Raw genomic sequence first — 18,145 nt, 5'->3', positions numbered from 1 at the left:
AAGATCCTTAATGAACTTTGCATAATTCGGCATCCCTGAAAGCAAATCAACCAATGACACTTTAATATAAACTGATTTAATCATGTCCATGAACTTACCGTATTGCTCCTTGAGCTTATCCTTCCTCAATCGTTGAGGAAAAGGAACCTTAGGCTTGTAAGACTTGACTTCAGGTTCAACAAACGTCGGTTTAGCAACCGATGTAGCTACCGGTGGATTAGATGTAGATGGAACGACCGGTGGAATCACGGCTGGGTTCGGCTCCACTACAATCTCCTCATCAACTTGATCTTCTTCCTCTTCACTATCAACCTACGTAAAAACATTAGTAGCACTAGAAGTAGGATGAGAAATAGAAAAATGGACTACCTTACCTGACCGAGTAGTAATGGCATTTACATGCTCATTCCTTACATTCGGGTGTTGATACTTATTAACTCCATCATTTGAACTTGAAGGCTTAGGATTTTGTTGAGTATTACTTGGTAAAGAACCTTGTTGACGATTAGAATTTCCCAACCTATCAAGCCTTACACCCAAATCCTTGATAGCCGCTTGTTGATTCTTGATATTTTGATTCATCTTATCATTCAAAGCGGTGATATCGGTTCGGTAGTTGTCATTCTTCTTCTCTTGATCAATCATGAACTTCTTCACAAGATCCCTAAGCTCGGCATTAGGATCAATAACTTCAATAGGTTGAACTTGAGTACCTCCTTGATTTCCTCCTTCCCATGAAGCTCCCAATCTATACCTGTAATTTCCTGCACCATTAGAATTAAAATTAGAATTAGAATTACCTTGGTACCGGTTTTGATAAGCTCCGTTCCTTTGAAAAAGTCCTCGGCTTGCAAACGGTGGTTGGTATTGGTTTTGAATATAATCAACCTCTTCCCGTCGTGGTGCTTTATCACAATCTTTCGTGTAATGTCTATCACCACAATTATCACAACCCGCAACAGCCGTCTTCAAATCCTTCTCAATCATTCCAAATCTACCATCCATACTAGCAAACTTCTTTTCAATTGTACCTGATAGAGCCTTAATTTCAGCCACCACTTCATTACTTCCACCAACATCAACTCGAGCAACGTTCCTCCTACTTACCTTAACAAATTCCGGTTTAGTTCTACCCGCCTCTCTAATCAAACTAGTCTTGACCATATCTTCCATAAACTTATAAGCTTCATTGTAGGTGACATTATTAATATTTCCCCCACAAGCCCAATCTAATTCCCTTTGAGTGCGGCTATCCAAACCCCTAAAGAAAATAAGAATATACTCTATTAATTGAATACCATGACCATCTCCTTAACAATTCCTTCAACCTCTTCCAAGCTTCAATCAAATCCTCATTCGGTTCTTGCTTAAACGTCCTTATCTCAAGCTTCAAAGTTTCCACCAATTGAGCCGGAAAGAACCTTTCAATAAAAGCTTCCCTCAATTCTTCCCAAGTCTCAAATATGTTCTCATCAAGTTCTTCATACCAAATCTCAGCCTCTCCCGTGAGAGACAACAGAAACAATTCAAGCTTAACATGTGGCATTTGAGTCTCCCCATACTTGAACAACCTACATACCTTCTCAAACATCTCAATATGGTCATACGGATCCCACTTGTGCACCCCATCAAACTGATTTTCCTCAGCACGTGTCAAATGAGGTCCCTTGATATTGAAATTCGAAGCGGTAGTTGGAGAACGAATAGCCGAGCCCCAATTAGGTGCAATGTTTCTGTTACTTTCTCCAATGTTTCGGTCAAAAGGGTGAACTTCATCTTCACCGTTTCCATTTTCGTCCATGTTTATAATTGATATAGGTGGAGTAATGGGTGGAGTGTTCGGTGGTGTTGTGGGTGGTGACGTTTTCGGTAGATATTTTGGTGGAGTTGGTTGTTTATCTTCCGGTTGAGTGGAATGAGATGGATTTCCGGTTTCACGGTTTAAATTTAATGGATCTATTTAGCTAAATGTTGATGTAACGGTTTTAGAAGGTATCCTATCACGCTTCTTGGTTTTTCCGGGATTAGATTGAGGGCTCACTAGTGGTTGGCTAGAAGACCTCAAGTTCATCAACTAAGAAAAAAAACCTGAAAACACAAACAAAGAAAACACGTCAAACGCACCAGATTATGAAAACAAAACAAAACAGAAAATTAAAGACAAAATTTTAAAATTAAACTAAGAAAACAAGTACCTTTGATGTACGTGAATACAAGAAAGGATCAACTACGAAATCTCAAACTTAAACTCTTAAATTAGTCCCCGGCAGCGGCGCCAAAAACTTGATGTTTAAAAATCTAGTTAAATTAAAATTTAGAAATACTTCGTACCGATTACTACACACAATCGGGCAGTGGACCCGTTCGTATGCAATATAGTTCAAAGTAAGTCCAGGATCATTCCACAAAGACTAATAAAAAGCAAGCGAGTTTTAAGTAGTTAAGAAAAAGTTGGATTTTTGGGCTCCAATCACTTGAATTTTATGAAAGTTAGTTTATTGAAAAAAAGTTAAACATTCTGAAGAATTTATCGAAAAGAGAATTGTTTAATATCAATAAAGATTAAAGGATCATCCACTTTCGACTCCATGACACATTAACTCCAGTTGCATTTAAATTAAGACCCAATCCAAATATGTTGACAAGTAACCTAGATTTGAACAAAGGAACTCACTTGGTGGCCAACAAACTTATAACTCTATTCAATTCCATTAACTAGATCAATCCTAGAAAACCGGCACCACCAACGTTTAATAAGATTTACCCTAATTAATTAATTTGTTTTGATTAAGTATTAACAATTATGCCTATTTGAAATTAATGTGACACCATCAACTATTAACCCCAATTAACAAATTGTTTCCTATAATTACTATGTCGTTTACTATCACTCTATGACCTAGCACCAATTACTCATAGGCAAATAATTGAAATCATACTTATGTACTTCCGACACAATCGACAAAGCATATAAATATCACCAACAAACATAATAATATTGAACAAGAAAATGATTCATTAAGATCACGACACAACGTTAATGAAAATCAACTTGGATTAAAAACTATGCAACCATCGTCTTTGTATCACTTCATCTCAGTGGATGATGAAGGTATTTAGCTAGACATAATCATAAATAAATCACAAATAGCAAAAGAAAGAGTAAACAACTTGTACCAAATTGTGAAAGACAATAAAAAGCTAAGAAAATCGATGTTTGAATGCCTTGAATCCCTCGAGCAACCCTTAGAACTTGGAGAACGTAAAAGCTGCTGAAAAGTGCCTCAAAGAACCCTAAATTCCACTGGAAGTGAATGTGTGTCGAATGAGAGGGTTTTGGCCTTGTATTTATAGTGTTACAAAAAACCCTTGCTGAACCGACCTACAGGTGCGACGCACCAAGCTTCAAGTGCGGTGCACCTGCCTTGTTTCCAAATTCCAAAGTTGCCCGATATGCGACGCACCAAGGGGTTGGTGCGCCGCACCCTGCTCCAGCTCAACTTTATCCAACTTCCTGATCACTCTATGCGACGCACCAAGGTCCAGGTGCGACGCACTCCTATTATTCAGCAAAACATGTGATTTTTATATCGTTCTTTCTTGTACTTGTACACAAACCATCCTAATGCATCTTTAAGTCATCCAAAAGCCGTTTCTAACCATTTTACCTGTTCTAAGCCTGAAATCACTAACAATACCATCAAAGCATCGAATATACATGTAATTTACACATAATTAAGCTTAAAACGACTTAGAAACAATATGGGAATGTATATATAACTGGACATATCATGTCACAACTCCTTTTTCATCATTTTTGCTCCTAAAAACCCATCTGGTGCCGAAAGGATATTCTCCCAATGGCAAATCAACCAGCTCCCAAACCTGGAGCTTGTCAAATTGAAAGAGTTCTTGTTGCATTGCTTCAACCCAAGATGGTTGGGCTCTTCTTGAGATACAAAACAGGTGGTTGTTTCTTTCATTTCTACGAATAAACCAGATAACTTATTAAGTTGAGCTCTTGTATTTTTTTGGGTAAATGGGGTTGTCCCCGTTAACTTTTATATCACCCCAAAACATTACAAAACAAGTAGTACGACTTATTTATCGTACTAGTTCATACATATGACATGCCCTATATATGTTAACAAGAAATACAAGGAAAAATCTGCTACACAAGCGAAGCAAGCCTATTCTAAATACAAGGACATTTAGAAATAGACAATAATACTAAAGATATACTAGGTCAATTCGCCATTCTGAAACATAGTCACCCCCAATCTTCCAAGTATCAAGTGTAGTAACAACTCAAGCTGTCTTTTTAAACTTCAATCTCCATAACCTTGAACGAACAGTATCTTTGATAAGATTGGATAAAATATTAGGTGGGCGAGTATGATTAGCAAACATCCTGTTGTTTTTCTCCTGCCAAATAAAGTAAACAGTGGCTGCAACAATTAGTCTACCAATAACATGAATTATAGATCGTGATTTTGCATGAGCAATCAACCAAGCTGTGATATTATTCCAAGAACCTGAGGTAGACGACATGTTAGCAACACTTTTAACAACATCCCAAACCTGTGAAGAATATGAACAATCGAAAAATAGATGTGAGTGCAAATCAAAATCAGCCTTGCAAAGCAAGCAACACATCATGTTCATATTCTTTCTTCAAGCTGGTGGCCACTGTAAGATTCAGTCTTGAGTGAGTAATTTAAATGGGGCTTCCTACTCGAGCAATATTAGGTAACTTCAAAACACAAGGAGAATGATTAGAAACTCTATAAGGTTGAAAAACAGCACATGCAGATGGAAAACAATCAGTAAATTGAGTATTCCCCATAACACGATCAATCTTTTTAAGAATGCCAACTCCCATTTTCGGCTTTTGATTCCAAGTATAATGCAGCCCCGAACTATTAATATCAAACATTTCCAAACTGTTGATGAATTCCTTGAAATCCCTCATACCAATACTGAACGTGGAGGTACCCAAAAAACTGTCTTCTAGCTCTAAAGCAGAGTTGAAGTCTCCAAGAATACACCAAGGTCGATCCTTAACAAAATTCTTATGATAACATAAATTCTGCCAAAGCTCCCTTCTATTTTTATAGTAATTATCAGCATACACAAAAGAACAGAAAAAGGCTTTTTGATCGACTTTGAATATTACCTGAACATGCACCACTTGGTCCGTTTGAGATAACATCATAACATCTACTATATCAGAATTCCAGCCAAGAATGATACGTGTTCCTTTACTACAAACACCTCCAATGGAAATCCAGTCCCATGATCTACAAATCTTCTTACAAACATTAAAAAGATGAGAAACATCCAAATGTGACTCAAGAATTGCACAAACATTAAGTTGATTTTCCCGCACAACCTGTTGAACCTCTTTTTGTTTTAGAGGGTGGTTAAACCCCCTTATATTCCAAGAGGCTATGCTACCCATTGGAAATCTTATCAGCAGGAGTGCTTGCCCCTGTAGAAGTATCCTTTGGAGTTGTACCCGATGCCATGAATGCTGCAGTCTCATTATCTTTAATAATTATATTTTCATCCACTCCTGAGTCGTCATCCGAGACAACAATCTTAGGATCAGCCGGTTTTCTAACATATGTATCTTCCTTATTACTCACACCCATCTCATCAGAATCAATATCTAGAGCTGAAAAAGGATTACTTGTATTAATTTAAGGTATAACTGAACTTATCCCCGTGTTAGATGAAGTAGGCTTATCTTTCAAGTTATTCTGTTTAACCACAGGACGATATTCGAACCTTGGTTTCTGTTTATTCATCTGAAAAACTACTTTTTCTTATTTCCAACTACCTCAGTAAAGCCCTCATCATCCACTTTAGCATTTTGTTTTACATTACGTACATGCTTACTACATTCAATTGAATGATGACCAAATACACCACAATGAAAACATCTTGGAGGTTTCCATTCGTACTCCACCTGCATAGTTTCTTTCGTATATCCATCCCCATCCAACTCCGGTATTGCAATAGAAATTTTATCCTGAAAGTCCGACAAAGCTGAAATTTCTATTAAAGCTCGAGCATAACTACTTCGGCCCCAAGACTCCGTGCACATATCACTCGTGTAAGAATCAAGTACCTTTGGGTTGCCAAGTTTCGAAAACAATAGACTCAAACCATCATCAGTATAGGCTGCTATAGAGACATTATGAATCTTAATCCACACCATCACCTCCTTGATATCCTCCTTTTTCAGTTTTGCATTAGGTGACCAAACATTAAGAAAAATTGGCACATTACGAATCAACCAGGGTCCACCTTCCAACACACTGTTCATACCTTTCTTGTCAGCAAACTTAAAAAAGAAGAAACCATTCGCGTTCATCATAACTTTTTGCAAACCGAATTTCGCCCAACTAGATTTAACATAATATTCAACCACCGGATAAGCCAAACGATCACCCAGGAAATACCCAAAATTAGTATTTGCATACTTATCTTGGACAACTCAAACTGAATCTTTCGGTAAAACCACATCTACTTCTTCCTTAAAAATCAGATTTTCAATTTTTCTAAAATTAACCACCTTTTTAACATAATCAACTTTTAGTTTCGCAGCATAAGCAGGTTATTCCAGAACAGCATTAGTAGCCTCATGTATAGTAACATCAGAATCAAATTCGACATGTTTTTCCCCTAATTTTGTATACTCTTGGGTAAAGGGTTACCCCGTTTAAACTTTATACCAACAACATAACAACGTTTACATCAAGTAACATGGTAGAATACCATGTTAGTTGCTTATAGAAAAATTTTAATAGGAAAGTTAACGGAAAACCCTTTTTCTCTCTCTCTAGATGACGACTTGCTCTTTCATGATTCTACTCTAATTCGATCCTTAACTTGCTTAATCTGGTTATGTAATGTTGTTTGATCCTATGGGTTTCGACTACAATCTCGACTTAGGCTAACTGGTATGTTGGTTTCGTTTTAGGTTAGGGTTTCTTTTCTTCTCTAAAACCTTGATTACGTTGTCTTTCTTCCTTTTTGGTTAGCATCTTGGGTTCTTTTGGATATTACGTGTTAGTATCTTTGAATTAACCTGGGTATCTAATCATATAAGGAGATTGATCGTTATCTAGGGTTTTTTGTTTCGTCTATAGAATTAGGGTTTCGTTTATTGCTATTTGTTGTTTCAGCTGGTTTGTGTGATCGTGGGAACTGGTTTTTGTTAATGCTTGGTATTTAGAGTGGATGCAAAGAGATCATCCTTTTGATTTGAAAGCTCTTGAAGAACGTTTTAGTAGAATTCGTGGTGGTGAGATGTCAGGAAAAAAGAAGAAAGGTAGTAGCCCTAATAAGGGTAATGCTTCGAAAAAAGATGAAAACTCACAAGCATCTCCAAATTTGGTCGATCCTGCCAAGGTGAGTATTGATGAATTAAAGGGCATGAAAGGTGTTGATACAACTGGTGGAGGAACGCCTGAATCATTCAGTGAGCAGCCATTTGTGTACCCAGTAAAATCGGGCGAAACTAAAAGGGGTTCGTTCTCTGGTTTTCCTATTTCTCAAGAGGACAATGCTGGTGAGGATGCTGATGACCAACAGGGTTTGCAAGTACCCCCGGTTGGAACAAAGAAGGTTGATGTGAAACTATAAATGTTGATAAAAAAAAAGTGGAGAATAATGTTGATGGAGCTGATGAGGTTGCAAAGAAAAATGCGTCCTATGTTGCTAAGTTAAAATCGGGATCAATCAAATCACCTATTAATTTCAGAAAAATTGAAAATTTATCAAACAATGAAGGAGTTGATGTGGTCTTACCGAAAAGATTAGTCCGTATAATCCAAGACAAGTTTGCTAATACATTGTTTGGCTACTTTCTAGGAGAAAGGCTTGCCTACCCTGTGGTAGAATACTTTGCTAAAACTAATTGGTCGAAAATGGGATTACGTAAGGTTATGATGAATGCAAATGGCTTTTTCTTTTTCCAGTTTGTTGATAAGGATAGTTTGCTTAAAGTCCTTGAAGGTGGACCTTGGACTATTAAAAATACACCTATATTTCTCAATATTTGGTCGCCTACTGCTAAACTTAAAAAGGAGGATATTAAAGAGGTTTCGGTTTGGGTTAAGATTCATGATGTTCCAATTGCAGCCTACACTAATGAAGGGCTAAGCATGTTAGCATCTACTTTAGGTACTCCAAAAATGATTGATTCTTATACTACTTCCATGTGTGAACAAGTTTCGGGAAGGAGCAGTTTTGCTAGAGCTCTTGTGGAAATTTCAGCAAGTAATGAGTTTAAAAAAGAATTAACTATTGCTGTCCCAAATTTGGACAATGACACTTATGTGAAGGAAAAGATGCGAGTTGAATATGAATGGATGCCGCCAAGATGTGCAACCTATTGTGTTTTTGGTCATGAGGGTCCTCAATGTCCTAAATATGTTAAACCGATGGTCAAAGCTAAAAAACAGGTTGATATATGGATGGATATGAAGAGGTGGCAAGGAAGAAAAAGTCTAATTGGAATAAGGGGTTTCATGTTAGTAAGCAACAACCTATATTTGAATATAGGCCTGTTATAAACAAGAATAATAATGAGGCATCCAAGAACAAGGCTAAGGAACCACTTCATTCAGCGATTCCCATTTCGAACAGATTTAGCTTCCCAGAGGAGCATGATAATGATTCTGATCAGCCAAATAACAAGAGTAAGGCTAGCTCTTCGGGACTAAAAAAGGATGGATCAATTGAAGTTGAGGATGATGATTATGTGGAAAATATCTATGACGAATCTGATGAGTTTATGGGTGCACATACAAAGTCTACTTCCACTCCTGAGGGGGCAAGCACTCCCGATATGCACGGTTTTAATGGGTAGTATAGCTGCATGGAATATTAGGGGTTTGAACCGACCCCTCAAATAGAAAGAGGTTCGGCAGGTGGTAAGTGAAAATAATCTTAATGTTTGTGCTATCTTGGAATCCCATGTACATATCTCTAGTCTTATGGATGTGTGCAAAAGGAATTTTAATACCTGAGATTGGTCTTCTAATGCCTCGTCATGTAGTAAGGGTACGAGTTATGGATGTTATGGATGTGGAATTCAGAGGTTGTCGATGTTCTGGTTTTGTCACACACGGATCAAGTCATACATATTCAGATTATACAAGTTAGATCGCAAGGCTTTCTTTTGTTCGTTTGTATATGCAGACAACTATTATGTTCGTAGAAGACTACTATGGGATAATCTTTGTACACATCAGCATTTTGTACAAGAAAAACCGTGGGTGCTGTTGGGAGACTTTAATTCAGCGCTTAATTTGGAGGATAGCTTCTCTAGTTCTTCCAAAATTGATGTTGGTATGCGTGATTTTAAGGAGTGTATACAACAAATTGATGTAATGGACATTCTAGGTTTCATTTTACATGGACTCAAAAACCCAAGCACGGAACGGGAACACTGAAGAAAATTGCTAGAATCATGGGTAACATTCAGTTTTGTGATAAGTTCCAATCCGCTCATGCCATCTTTCAACCATATAGAATCTCGGATCATACCCCATGTGTCTTGAAACTTCCTAATGTTACTAGGCAAAGACCCAAACCTTTCAAATTTGCTAACTTCCTAGTTCATAAAAAGGAATTTGCTGAAATGGTTAAAACTCATTGGGATACTCCTTTTACTGGATGCAAGATGTACAGATGAGTGAAAAAGCTAAGACTTTTGAAACATCCGATCCGAAGTATGCTCTTTAGGCAAGGAAATCTGCATAAGAAGGTTAAGGAGCTTCGTCTTGAGCTTGACAGCCTCCAAACAGCTCTGCTGATCCCTCTGATAAAGAATTGAGAAACCAGGAGATAGCTGCACTTTATGATTTTAGAGAGGCGGTTCTTGATGAGGAGCGCTTCTTAAAACAGAAAGCCAAAATTGAATGGTTAGAGGTGGGTGACTCTAATACATCGTACTTTCACAACTCTATTAAAGAAAGATCGCACAAGAGCCGGATAAAGAAGATTCAAGATGTAAATGGAGTTGATCACGAAGGATATGGGGTGGCAACTGCGCTTGTAAAACATTATTAAGACTTCATGGGGACTGAAGGGCCTCCATCTTGCTTTAATTCTAATGATGTTTTCAGAAGAACTATTAGTAGGCAAAAAGCGGATTTTATGGTTCGAGCTATCACTAATGCTGAAATTAAAGAAGCTATGTTCTCTATTGATGATAATAAAGCTCCGGGTCCTGATGGGTATAGCTCGCTTTTCTTTAAGAAGACTTGGGATATAACGGGAAAGGAGGTATGTCTTGCCATTCATGATTTCTTTAAGACTGGAAAATTTTTGAAAGAAATCAATCATACCTTCTTAGCATTGATTCCGAAAGTGTCCACTCCGAGTAGAGTTACTGATTATCGCCCTATTTCTTGCTGCAACACTATATATAAATGCATTAGTAAAATTATCACTAATCGCATAAAGGAGGGGTTGGATGATATTGTGGATATTAATCAATCTGCATTCATTCCTGGTAGGCTTATATCGGATAATATTCTATTAACTCAAGAATTAATGCAAAATTATCATCGTAAGATTGGCCCCCCACGATGTGCTTTTAAGGTTGACATCCAGAAAGCTTATGATACCGTTAATTGGATCTTCTTAAAAGCAACGTTAATTGGTTTTGGATTCAACCAGACTATGATACATTGGATCATGTCTTGTGTTACCAGTGTTTCTTTCTCTATCAGTTTACATGGTAATATTCATGGTCTTTTCCAAGGAAGAAGAGGTCTTAGACAGGGTAACCCCATGTCCCCATATCTCTCTACAATGGTTATGGAGGTGTTAACTTTGATGCTACACAAATCGGTGCAACATTCTCCGGGCTTCAGGTTTCATAACTTGTGTGGAAAACAACGAATTATTAACCTTTGTTTTGCAAATGATCTCTTTCTCTTTGCCCGAGGTGATCTTGCTTCGGTCAAATCTATTATGGACAGGCTTACTGAATTTTCTAATGCATCAGGACTTATGCCTAGTCTAGCTAAAACCACGACTTTCTTTTGTAATGTTCCTGATCGCATTAAGAAGGCTATTTTGGTGATCCTCCCATTTGATGAGGGCTCTCTTCCGGTTCGATATCTTGGTGTCCCACTTATTTCATCTAGACTATTACACAAAGATTGCACAATTCTTGTTGAAAGGATGGAGGCTAGAATAAGTGATTGGAAGAGCAAGTCTCTTTCGTTTGCTGGCAGGTTACAATTAATTAATTCTGTTCTCTCTTCCATGCATATTTATTGGGCTTCAGTGTTCATTCTCCCTGCTAGTATCATATTTGACTTGGAAAAGAAAATGCGGGCTTTTTTATGGTCTCAAGACCCCATGAGCTAAGGTGGCATGGAAGGATTGTTGCCTTCCTAAGTATGAGGGTGGCCTTGGAATTAGAAGAATTCGAGATGTCAACAAAGCTCTAATGACTTCTCATGTATGGAGTATCTTGAATAGTCGAAAGTCTCTTTGGGTAAAGTGGATTCATGCTCATAAACTTAAGGGTAGAAGAAATTTCTGGGATGTCTCTTTGAAGGCTGGCTCAACATGGGGATGGCGTAAGCTTCTTCAATTGCGTGAAGTAATCCGACCACATATTAAGTATCTGATAGGGGATGGGTGTACTACTTCAGCTTGGTTCAATAATTGGACATCTATTGGTCCCTTATGTAAGTATATTACATATAGAGATATTACTAGAGCGGGACTTTGTCTTGATGCAACTGTTAATGATGTTCTAGCTAATGGACGCTGGAAATGGCCAGTTGCCTGGTTTGATCTACTTCCAGTGCTTATAAATGTTACTCCTCCTGTTCTTCGTCCTTCTGTTTCTGATGTAATTACTTGGTATGATAATAATGGGAAAGATTCGGGATTTTTTGCATATTCCACATGGGAAACCATCCAATTTAGAAAACCGGTTGTCCCTTGGGTTGATATTGTTTGGTTTGCACATAGTATTCCGAGGCATTCATTTCATGTCTGGCTTATTATGAGAGAAAAATTGAAGACTCAGGATAAGATGAAGCAATGGGATGTCAGCGGATCTACTAACTTTAATCTACTTTGCTGTTCCCTTTGCAAGCGTGGACCTAATTCACATCAACATTTATTTTTTGAATGTAACGTTTCCTTGCAGATTTGGAGTTTGGTGAGACCCTTAATGGGATTCCATGCGGTTCCAAACCGATGGAGTGATATCACATCGACGCTATTGTGGACATCAAAGCCTAATCTTGCTAAGACGATTATTGCTAAGCTTTTGATTGCTGCCTCTGCTTATTACTTATGGCAAGAGCAAAACTCCAGATTATTTTCTCCCAAAAAAGATCGGTTGCTTAACTGCGTGATGTTATTGTGTCTACTGTCCGGATGAAGTTAGCCACTATGAAGTTCAAGAAAAAGATTCAAGGAAGAAGCATCCTAGAAGAATGGAAGTTGGATACTACATAGACATTTATTAAACCGAGCTTGGAGAACTAACATTCTGATTCCCATTATGAACAACCATAGCAGATTCCGGGGAAGTTACATACATCAAGTTGTTGTCAGAATCCATCATCATCATCTTCATCTTGTCATCATCTCCACTGTAGAAGGTTGTAATCCCTCCACTTTAAGATTTTCCAGAAGGAATGCTTGACTTGCTATGATAGAGTTCAGGACGCTGAACAAAATCACTGCCACCTGTTTCCTTCGACTTTCGTTTCATATCTTGACCTCTCAGCTTTCGAATAATCTGATCCAGAGTCCATGTGTTGAATTCGGGATTTTGCTGGATAGATGTTACAAACCTTTCCCACTTGATTGGAAGAGCTTCTAGCAACTTCTCGATAACCTCCTCCAGATGAGGCTTATACCCAAAGTAGGCGAGCTCAACCAGCAAATGACTGTAACGAACCAACATCTCATCGAGGGATTCATCTTTGAAGCTAGTAAATACATAATACTGCTTCTTTAATAGGTCTTTTCTCCTCTTCTTGAGATCTTCGTCACCTTCGCAATGCTCTTTGAGTTCATCCCATAAGCCTTTCGGAGTGATCCCAAACCCTTACTTTCAGCCTCGTAATCTTTCTTTTTATCGACGTCCATTTGCTCATACGTGGCTAGCTTTCCACCACTCGAACCTGCAACTTCCTTGTCACCTGGCAATGTTGGATGAACATAATCGTTGACAATACAAATCCACATTCGGGCATCCATCAATCTAAAGTATGACTCGAATATGACCTTCCAATTGAAATATCTGTCAAGGCTTATCAACTTGGGTGGTGAATTGGCCTTTCCAGTTTCATGATCCATTAGAATTAATTGATTCAGCAAAGATTGATAGTTTGCGGCTAATTGAGACGTCATTTTCTCCGAGCTAGCAAAGTTCACGAACTGTTTAAAATAAACGAAGTCGTAAAAGCTCACGAGGTCGTAAGAAATACAAGGTCGTAATTACACTCGAGGTCGTAATTGAGCTGGCGAGATCATAATTGAGCTCACGAGGTGGCAATTGAGCTGACAAGGTCGTAATTAGCTACCCAGGTCATAATACGAGCCCACGAGGTCGCAAACAATGCTAAAACCTTTAATTCTCTTGAAATCAAACCCTATAAGCCAAAATAACACCTTCGACTGCTGCAAATACCAATATATGTCACGAACAAGATTTCCGGTCGTAAACTCATGAAAGAATCACGTCTAAACGACCCTAATTCAAAGTTCTCTATCACCAACAAACTATAACCTTCCGGTATTGAACCAAGAGGCTCTGATACCACTTGTAAGTCCCCTTGAAACGGATAGTTAATAGTTTGCTCCTATTATTTAGAGGTGCTGAATCACTCTTTATAACTTGGTGATTCACAACAAAGCCTCCAGATAATTTGTTGCCTCATGGATCTTCTTTAGGCTAGCGGAACAATCCTTTGACAACTTAACCTACAATATATGCTCGAAATTTCGACAAACGTTCAACCCTAATCTCTGTTAGGGTTCGGTATTTATAGGAAAACACCTGATTGGGCTTAAGTATCCCCACCTCGTATTTCTGGTCTAACTCGACACAAATACGAGGTCGTATTCATGGTCTAGTCTCGTATTTGTCCGTGCAAATACGGGGTCGTATTCCCCAGAGTGAAATGCGAGGTCGCATTTCACACTTAGCAGATTTATCATACATTCAATACTTAAACTTAATCTAGTATTCTATCCATAATACAAAGTTCATTAATAACAATCAAGTTACAAAGACATTACAATATAAGCCCAAACAATCTAGACTGCTTTTGACATAGACGTGCACTTACAGCCACTCGCGGAGAAGAAGCAATTTTCCAAGAACCCCTGCAAAGGGTTCTACCTAGGACCAGCAGAGGTCCGGAAGTTACCCCTGGGCCTCAGCGGAATCAAGATGGGTCAAGAGGAAACCGGCAAGAATTTCTCCAGACCAGAAGGAATGTAGTTCACCCGGACATTGACCTATATGAGCCAGAAAACCAAGAGCCGGTCGATCTATCTCACCTTGTGAACCCCGATAGCCCATTCTCTGTGGCTATACAGAGCCATCCCCTGTCATTAAAGATGAAATACCCCTAGCATTTGGGGTATTATGATGGAAAAAGTGATCCGGATGACTTCTTGAAGAAGTTCATCGGAGCAGCCCTAATTCAAAGATGGGACATGCCAACCACATGCCATGCATTCTCTTATTTTACTAACAGATGATGCCCGAGAGTAGATTGATGGTCTACCCGGGAACAACATCGATAGCTCGAGACACTGAGGAACAAGTTTAGATCTCTGTTCAGCATGCAGAAGAAGCACAGAAAAACTCACATCTCCGTGCATAATATCAAGCAAAAAGAAAACGAGAAGACAAGGGATTTCATCGTCAGATACACTAACGAAACCCAACAGGTGCGGGGATAACTTGAAAGCCAAAGGATCTTAGGACTCATTGAGCACCTAAGCACCGATTTACCTGAAACCTACGATGGTTTGATAGACAAAGCTCATATCTTGTTGGACGCAAGGGAAACAACAAACGTTGACTACTACTCCGGATGAAAAAGGAAGGATTATGGAGGCAACTGAAGATTTTCCCGGTATGGCCACGACTACAACCAGTGGTCAGGTAGAGACAGAGACCGTGGGATAGACATCACGTCCAATCTCACTAAAACCCCAAAGCAGATTTTACTCACAAAACGGATTGCTTCAACTTTCTCAACCCCAACTAAACTCATAACAAACAAGAAAAACATGGGAATATCACATGGATCATGGACATGACACAAATAACTGCAGAAATTTAAGAAGAGCTATTGAGGAAGTTGTAGTGTCGGGAAAGTTGGACCATTTTGTCAAGGGGATCCGTCAGGCAACGAAGGTAAAAAGTGAACCAGACAAAACTGAGAAAACGCCAGTGGAACAGATCCTCATAATACCCTCTAAGGTACACAGAGACCACCCACAAGAGCAGTATTATTAATTCCCGCTATTAAGGGACATAATCCGTGTTAATGAACCAGTTGTCATCGAAATTGACATCGCGGGAACCAAGATGAGGAACGTTCAGATAGACGGTGGGAGTGAGTGTGACATCTTGTACGAAAATTTCTTCTCCAAGTTACCAAGGCACGTTAAAGAAAAGCTGTGAAAAGTAGAAAGGCCACTCATAGGATTCACAGGGGAGTGAACATGGCCCATTGGAGAATTACGAACCGAGGTAACAATTGGAAATTACCCAAACTAGAAAACGGAGAAAATTATGTTTCTGGTAATCACAGCGGACTCTGGAAACAATGCAATCCTTGGGAGAGAAGCAATGCAAAAGTTTGGAATCGTTGCATCTACAATTCACTCGCAAATACAATTCCAAATCGAAACAGGGATAACCATTTTGTCATCCAACACACTCACTGAGCAAAGGACACATGGGAGCTGACAGAGCTCATCATCGAATGAAGGAAGAGAGCTCCCCGTGTACCCACAAAAGCAATTGTAGTCCCCGAAATCACCAGCGTTCAAACGGAGGACGTAGAAGAGGAATCGAGGACCCATAAAGACCTCCGTCAAAAAGTGAATTTCCTAATAAGACAGAAGGGATAAGCCCGATTAGCTATCGGATAAGTCCCTATAAAGAAAGCTAGCAGCTTTCAACAAAACTATAAGATCGATCAAAATAATATTAAACGCACGTAAAATTGGACAAAAAGACTTCATATATATGTTCAGGAGGATGCCCATTGAGACATTTACGGAGCAACAAAAAGAGCCTCCCGAGTACAAAGGGATAGGCCAAGAAACCACTTAAAGACGGAATCTGATGCAAAAATGTCCAGATTCGCTTAACTGACCGTTGTCAGCGAGCAGAGCAAAACAACTGAAGTGACCAAAATTTCCGAGGAAAAAGAAGATTCTGAAATGAAGTTAAATTCTGAGCTGAAGTCTATTTTTGAGCTGGTGCAGGATTCTGAGGCCTTAATGTCATCTGAGTAAGCCATGTTAATTCTGTCAGCGACAGCCCATTTCAGACAAGTGTTCACTGAACAAGCTCAGTCACCAGTTGTAACCCTTCTCCAGTGGCAAGAAGCTCCAGATACCACCCTCAGAAATCCATCAGAGAAAGTCCCCACTGAAGTGTTCCAATCCACTAAAGCTCTCCCATGACCAGTTCCAGTCTCCAGATGGATGCTCCAGATATACATCTCCAGTGGAAGTCCAGATTTCAGATTTTTTTCAGTTACCTTAATAAAGTGTCCTGACTGCACTTGTGGGGTCCAATAAAGGAAGGATGACAGCTGTCCAAAGAAGATGACAACAAAGGAATGAGTGCCCAAGTTATTTCTAACGGTTTGTGGGCCCTCTTGCAAAAGGATTCTTTCTAGAAGCTTTATCTGTCCATCTCCCATTGGCTAATAAATTAGTGGTTGTCCTTTGCACATGACAGCTTTTAGATTATTTTATTATTATTTCGATAACTCATAGAAAATAGTTTATGTGGCTATAAATAGGGGTTGTATTCATTTTTGTAAGGGTAGATTATCTTGAGTTGAATGAAATTAATAGAGCAGCCTCTATTTCTTAAAAATCTTCATTTACCTTTATAGATCTTTGATCTTGGTAGTTTGAAGTGATCCCTTTATCTATATTTGTGGTGGTTCGTCCTTTATCAAATATAGTAGTGAGATCCAAAATCTTCGATTCCTTTATCTGTGTTTGTGGTGGCTAGACCTTTATCAAACATAGTGGTGGGTTGGAGTGTTTCCTTTATCCTTGGTTCCGGTGGCTTGGCCTTTACGAATCTTGGTGGTGGATTCTTTTATCTATCATTTTATTTATCGTCTTGTTTTGTTGTTTATTTCATAAAATCCAGAAAATACCAAAAACATTTAATTCCATTTGGTTTAATTTCCACTGTGCTTGAGTTATTGCGTGTTTTTCGCATCGGAATCATTATAAAATGACGAAGTTAAGGGTAGATTAATTTAATTGTAGGTACCAAAAGATTATATACGTCAATCTCCCCCAACATAAAGGGAAGTTCTCCAAATATCCATCATAATTGTTCACAGGCGCACATGCCATCGAAAGATTAGAAAGGAGCAACAGAAAAGGTATTGTTTAAGAGAGCTACACAACCATTTTCCTAAAAAAGTCCACTAGCGAACATCAGGATTAACAAAGGGAAGCATGGAGCAACCTGCAGGAGATCTGAGGGAGAAGCTTCGGGATTAGAGGCAAGATTGCGAAGGTATACAGAGTCAACATTGGCCGGGTCATCTAATGCAAAATCAAGGCGCGCAACTGTGTATTCTGGGATAACGCGACCCTCTAGATTTACCATACATTCCGTAGCTAGAGCACGCATCAGTCCTACCTCTGCATCAACTCTGTTAAAATTACAGACCTTTGACAACAACTCACCAACCTCGGGACCATTAAGGAAAGACTTGCATACACGGGGAATAATTTCAACAATCAATCTCCCGTATTTCCCCGATTTCTTTGCAAGTGCATCTTGTGCCTCCTTCATCAAGCTATCTTTCTCTCGCCCCTAGTTGCCTAAAGCCTCCACCTCCCTCTCCCTCTCTGAGAT

General features: G+C 38.9%; 1 protein-coding gene across 1 annotated transcript; it reads left to right on the top strand.

Moving 5' to 3' along the window:
- Positions 1-11,479: 11,479 nt before the first annotated feature.
- Positions 11,480-12,430, top strand: LOC122591605. Its single transcript, XM_043763865.1, has one exon. The coding sequence runs from the start codon at positions 11,480-11,482 to the stop codon at positions 12,428-12,430; it is 951 nt and encodes a 316-aa protein (XP_043619800.1).
- The last annotated feature ends 5,715 nt before the right edge of the window (positions 12,431-18,145 follow it).

The sequence above is a fragment of the Erigeron canadensis genome, chromosome 3 (assembly GCF_010389155.1).
Source record: "Erigeron canadensis isolate Cc75 chromosome 3, C_canadensis_v1, whole genome shotgun sequence".
In the NCBI taxonomy this organism is placed as follows: Eukaryota; Viridiplantae; Streptophyta; class Magnoliopsida; order Asterales; family Asteraceae; genus Erigeron; species Erigeron canadensis.
This window is presented reverse-complemented; position numbering and strand designations above follow the sequence as displayed.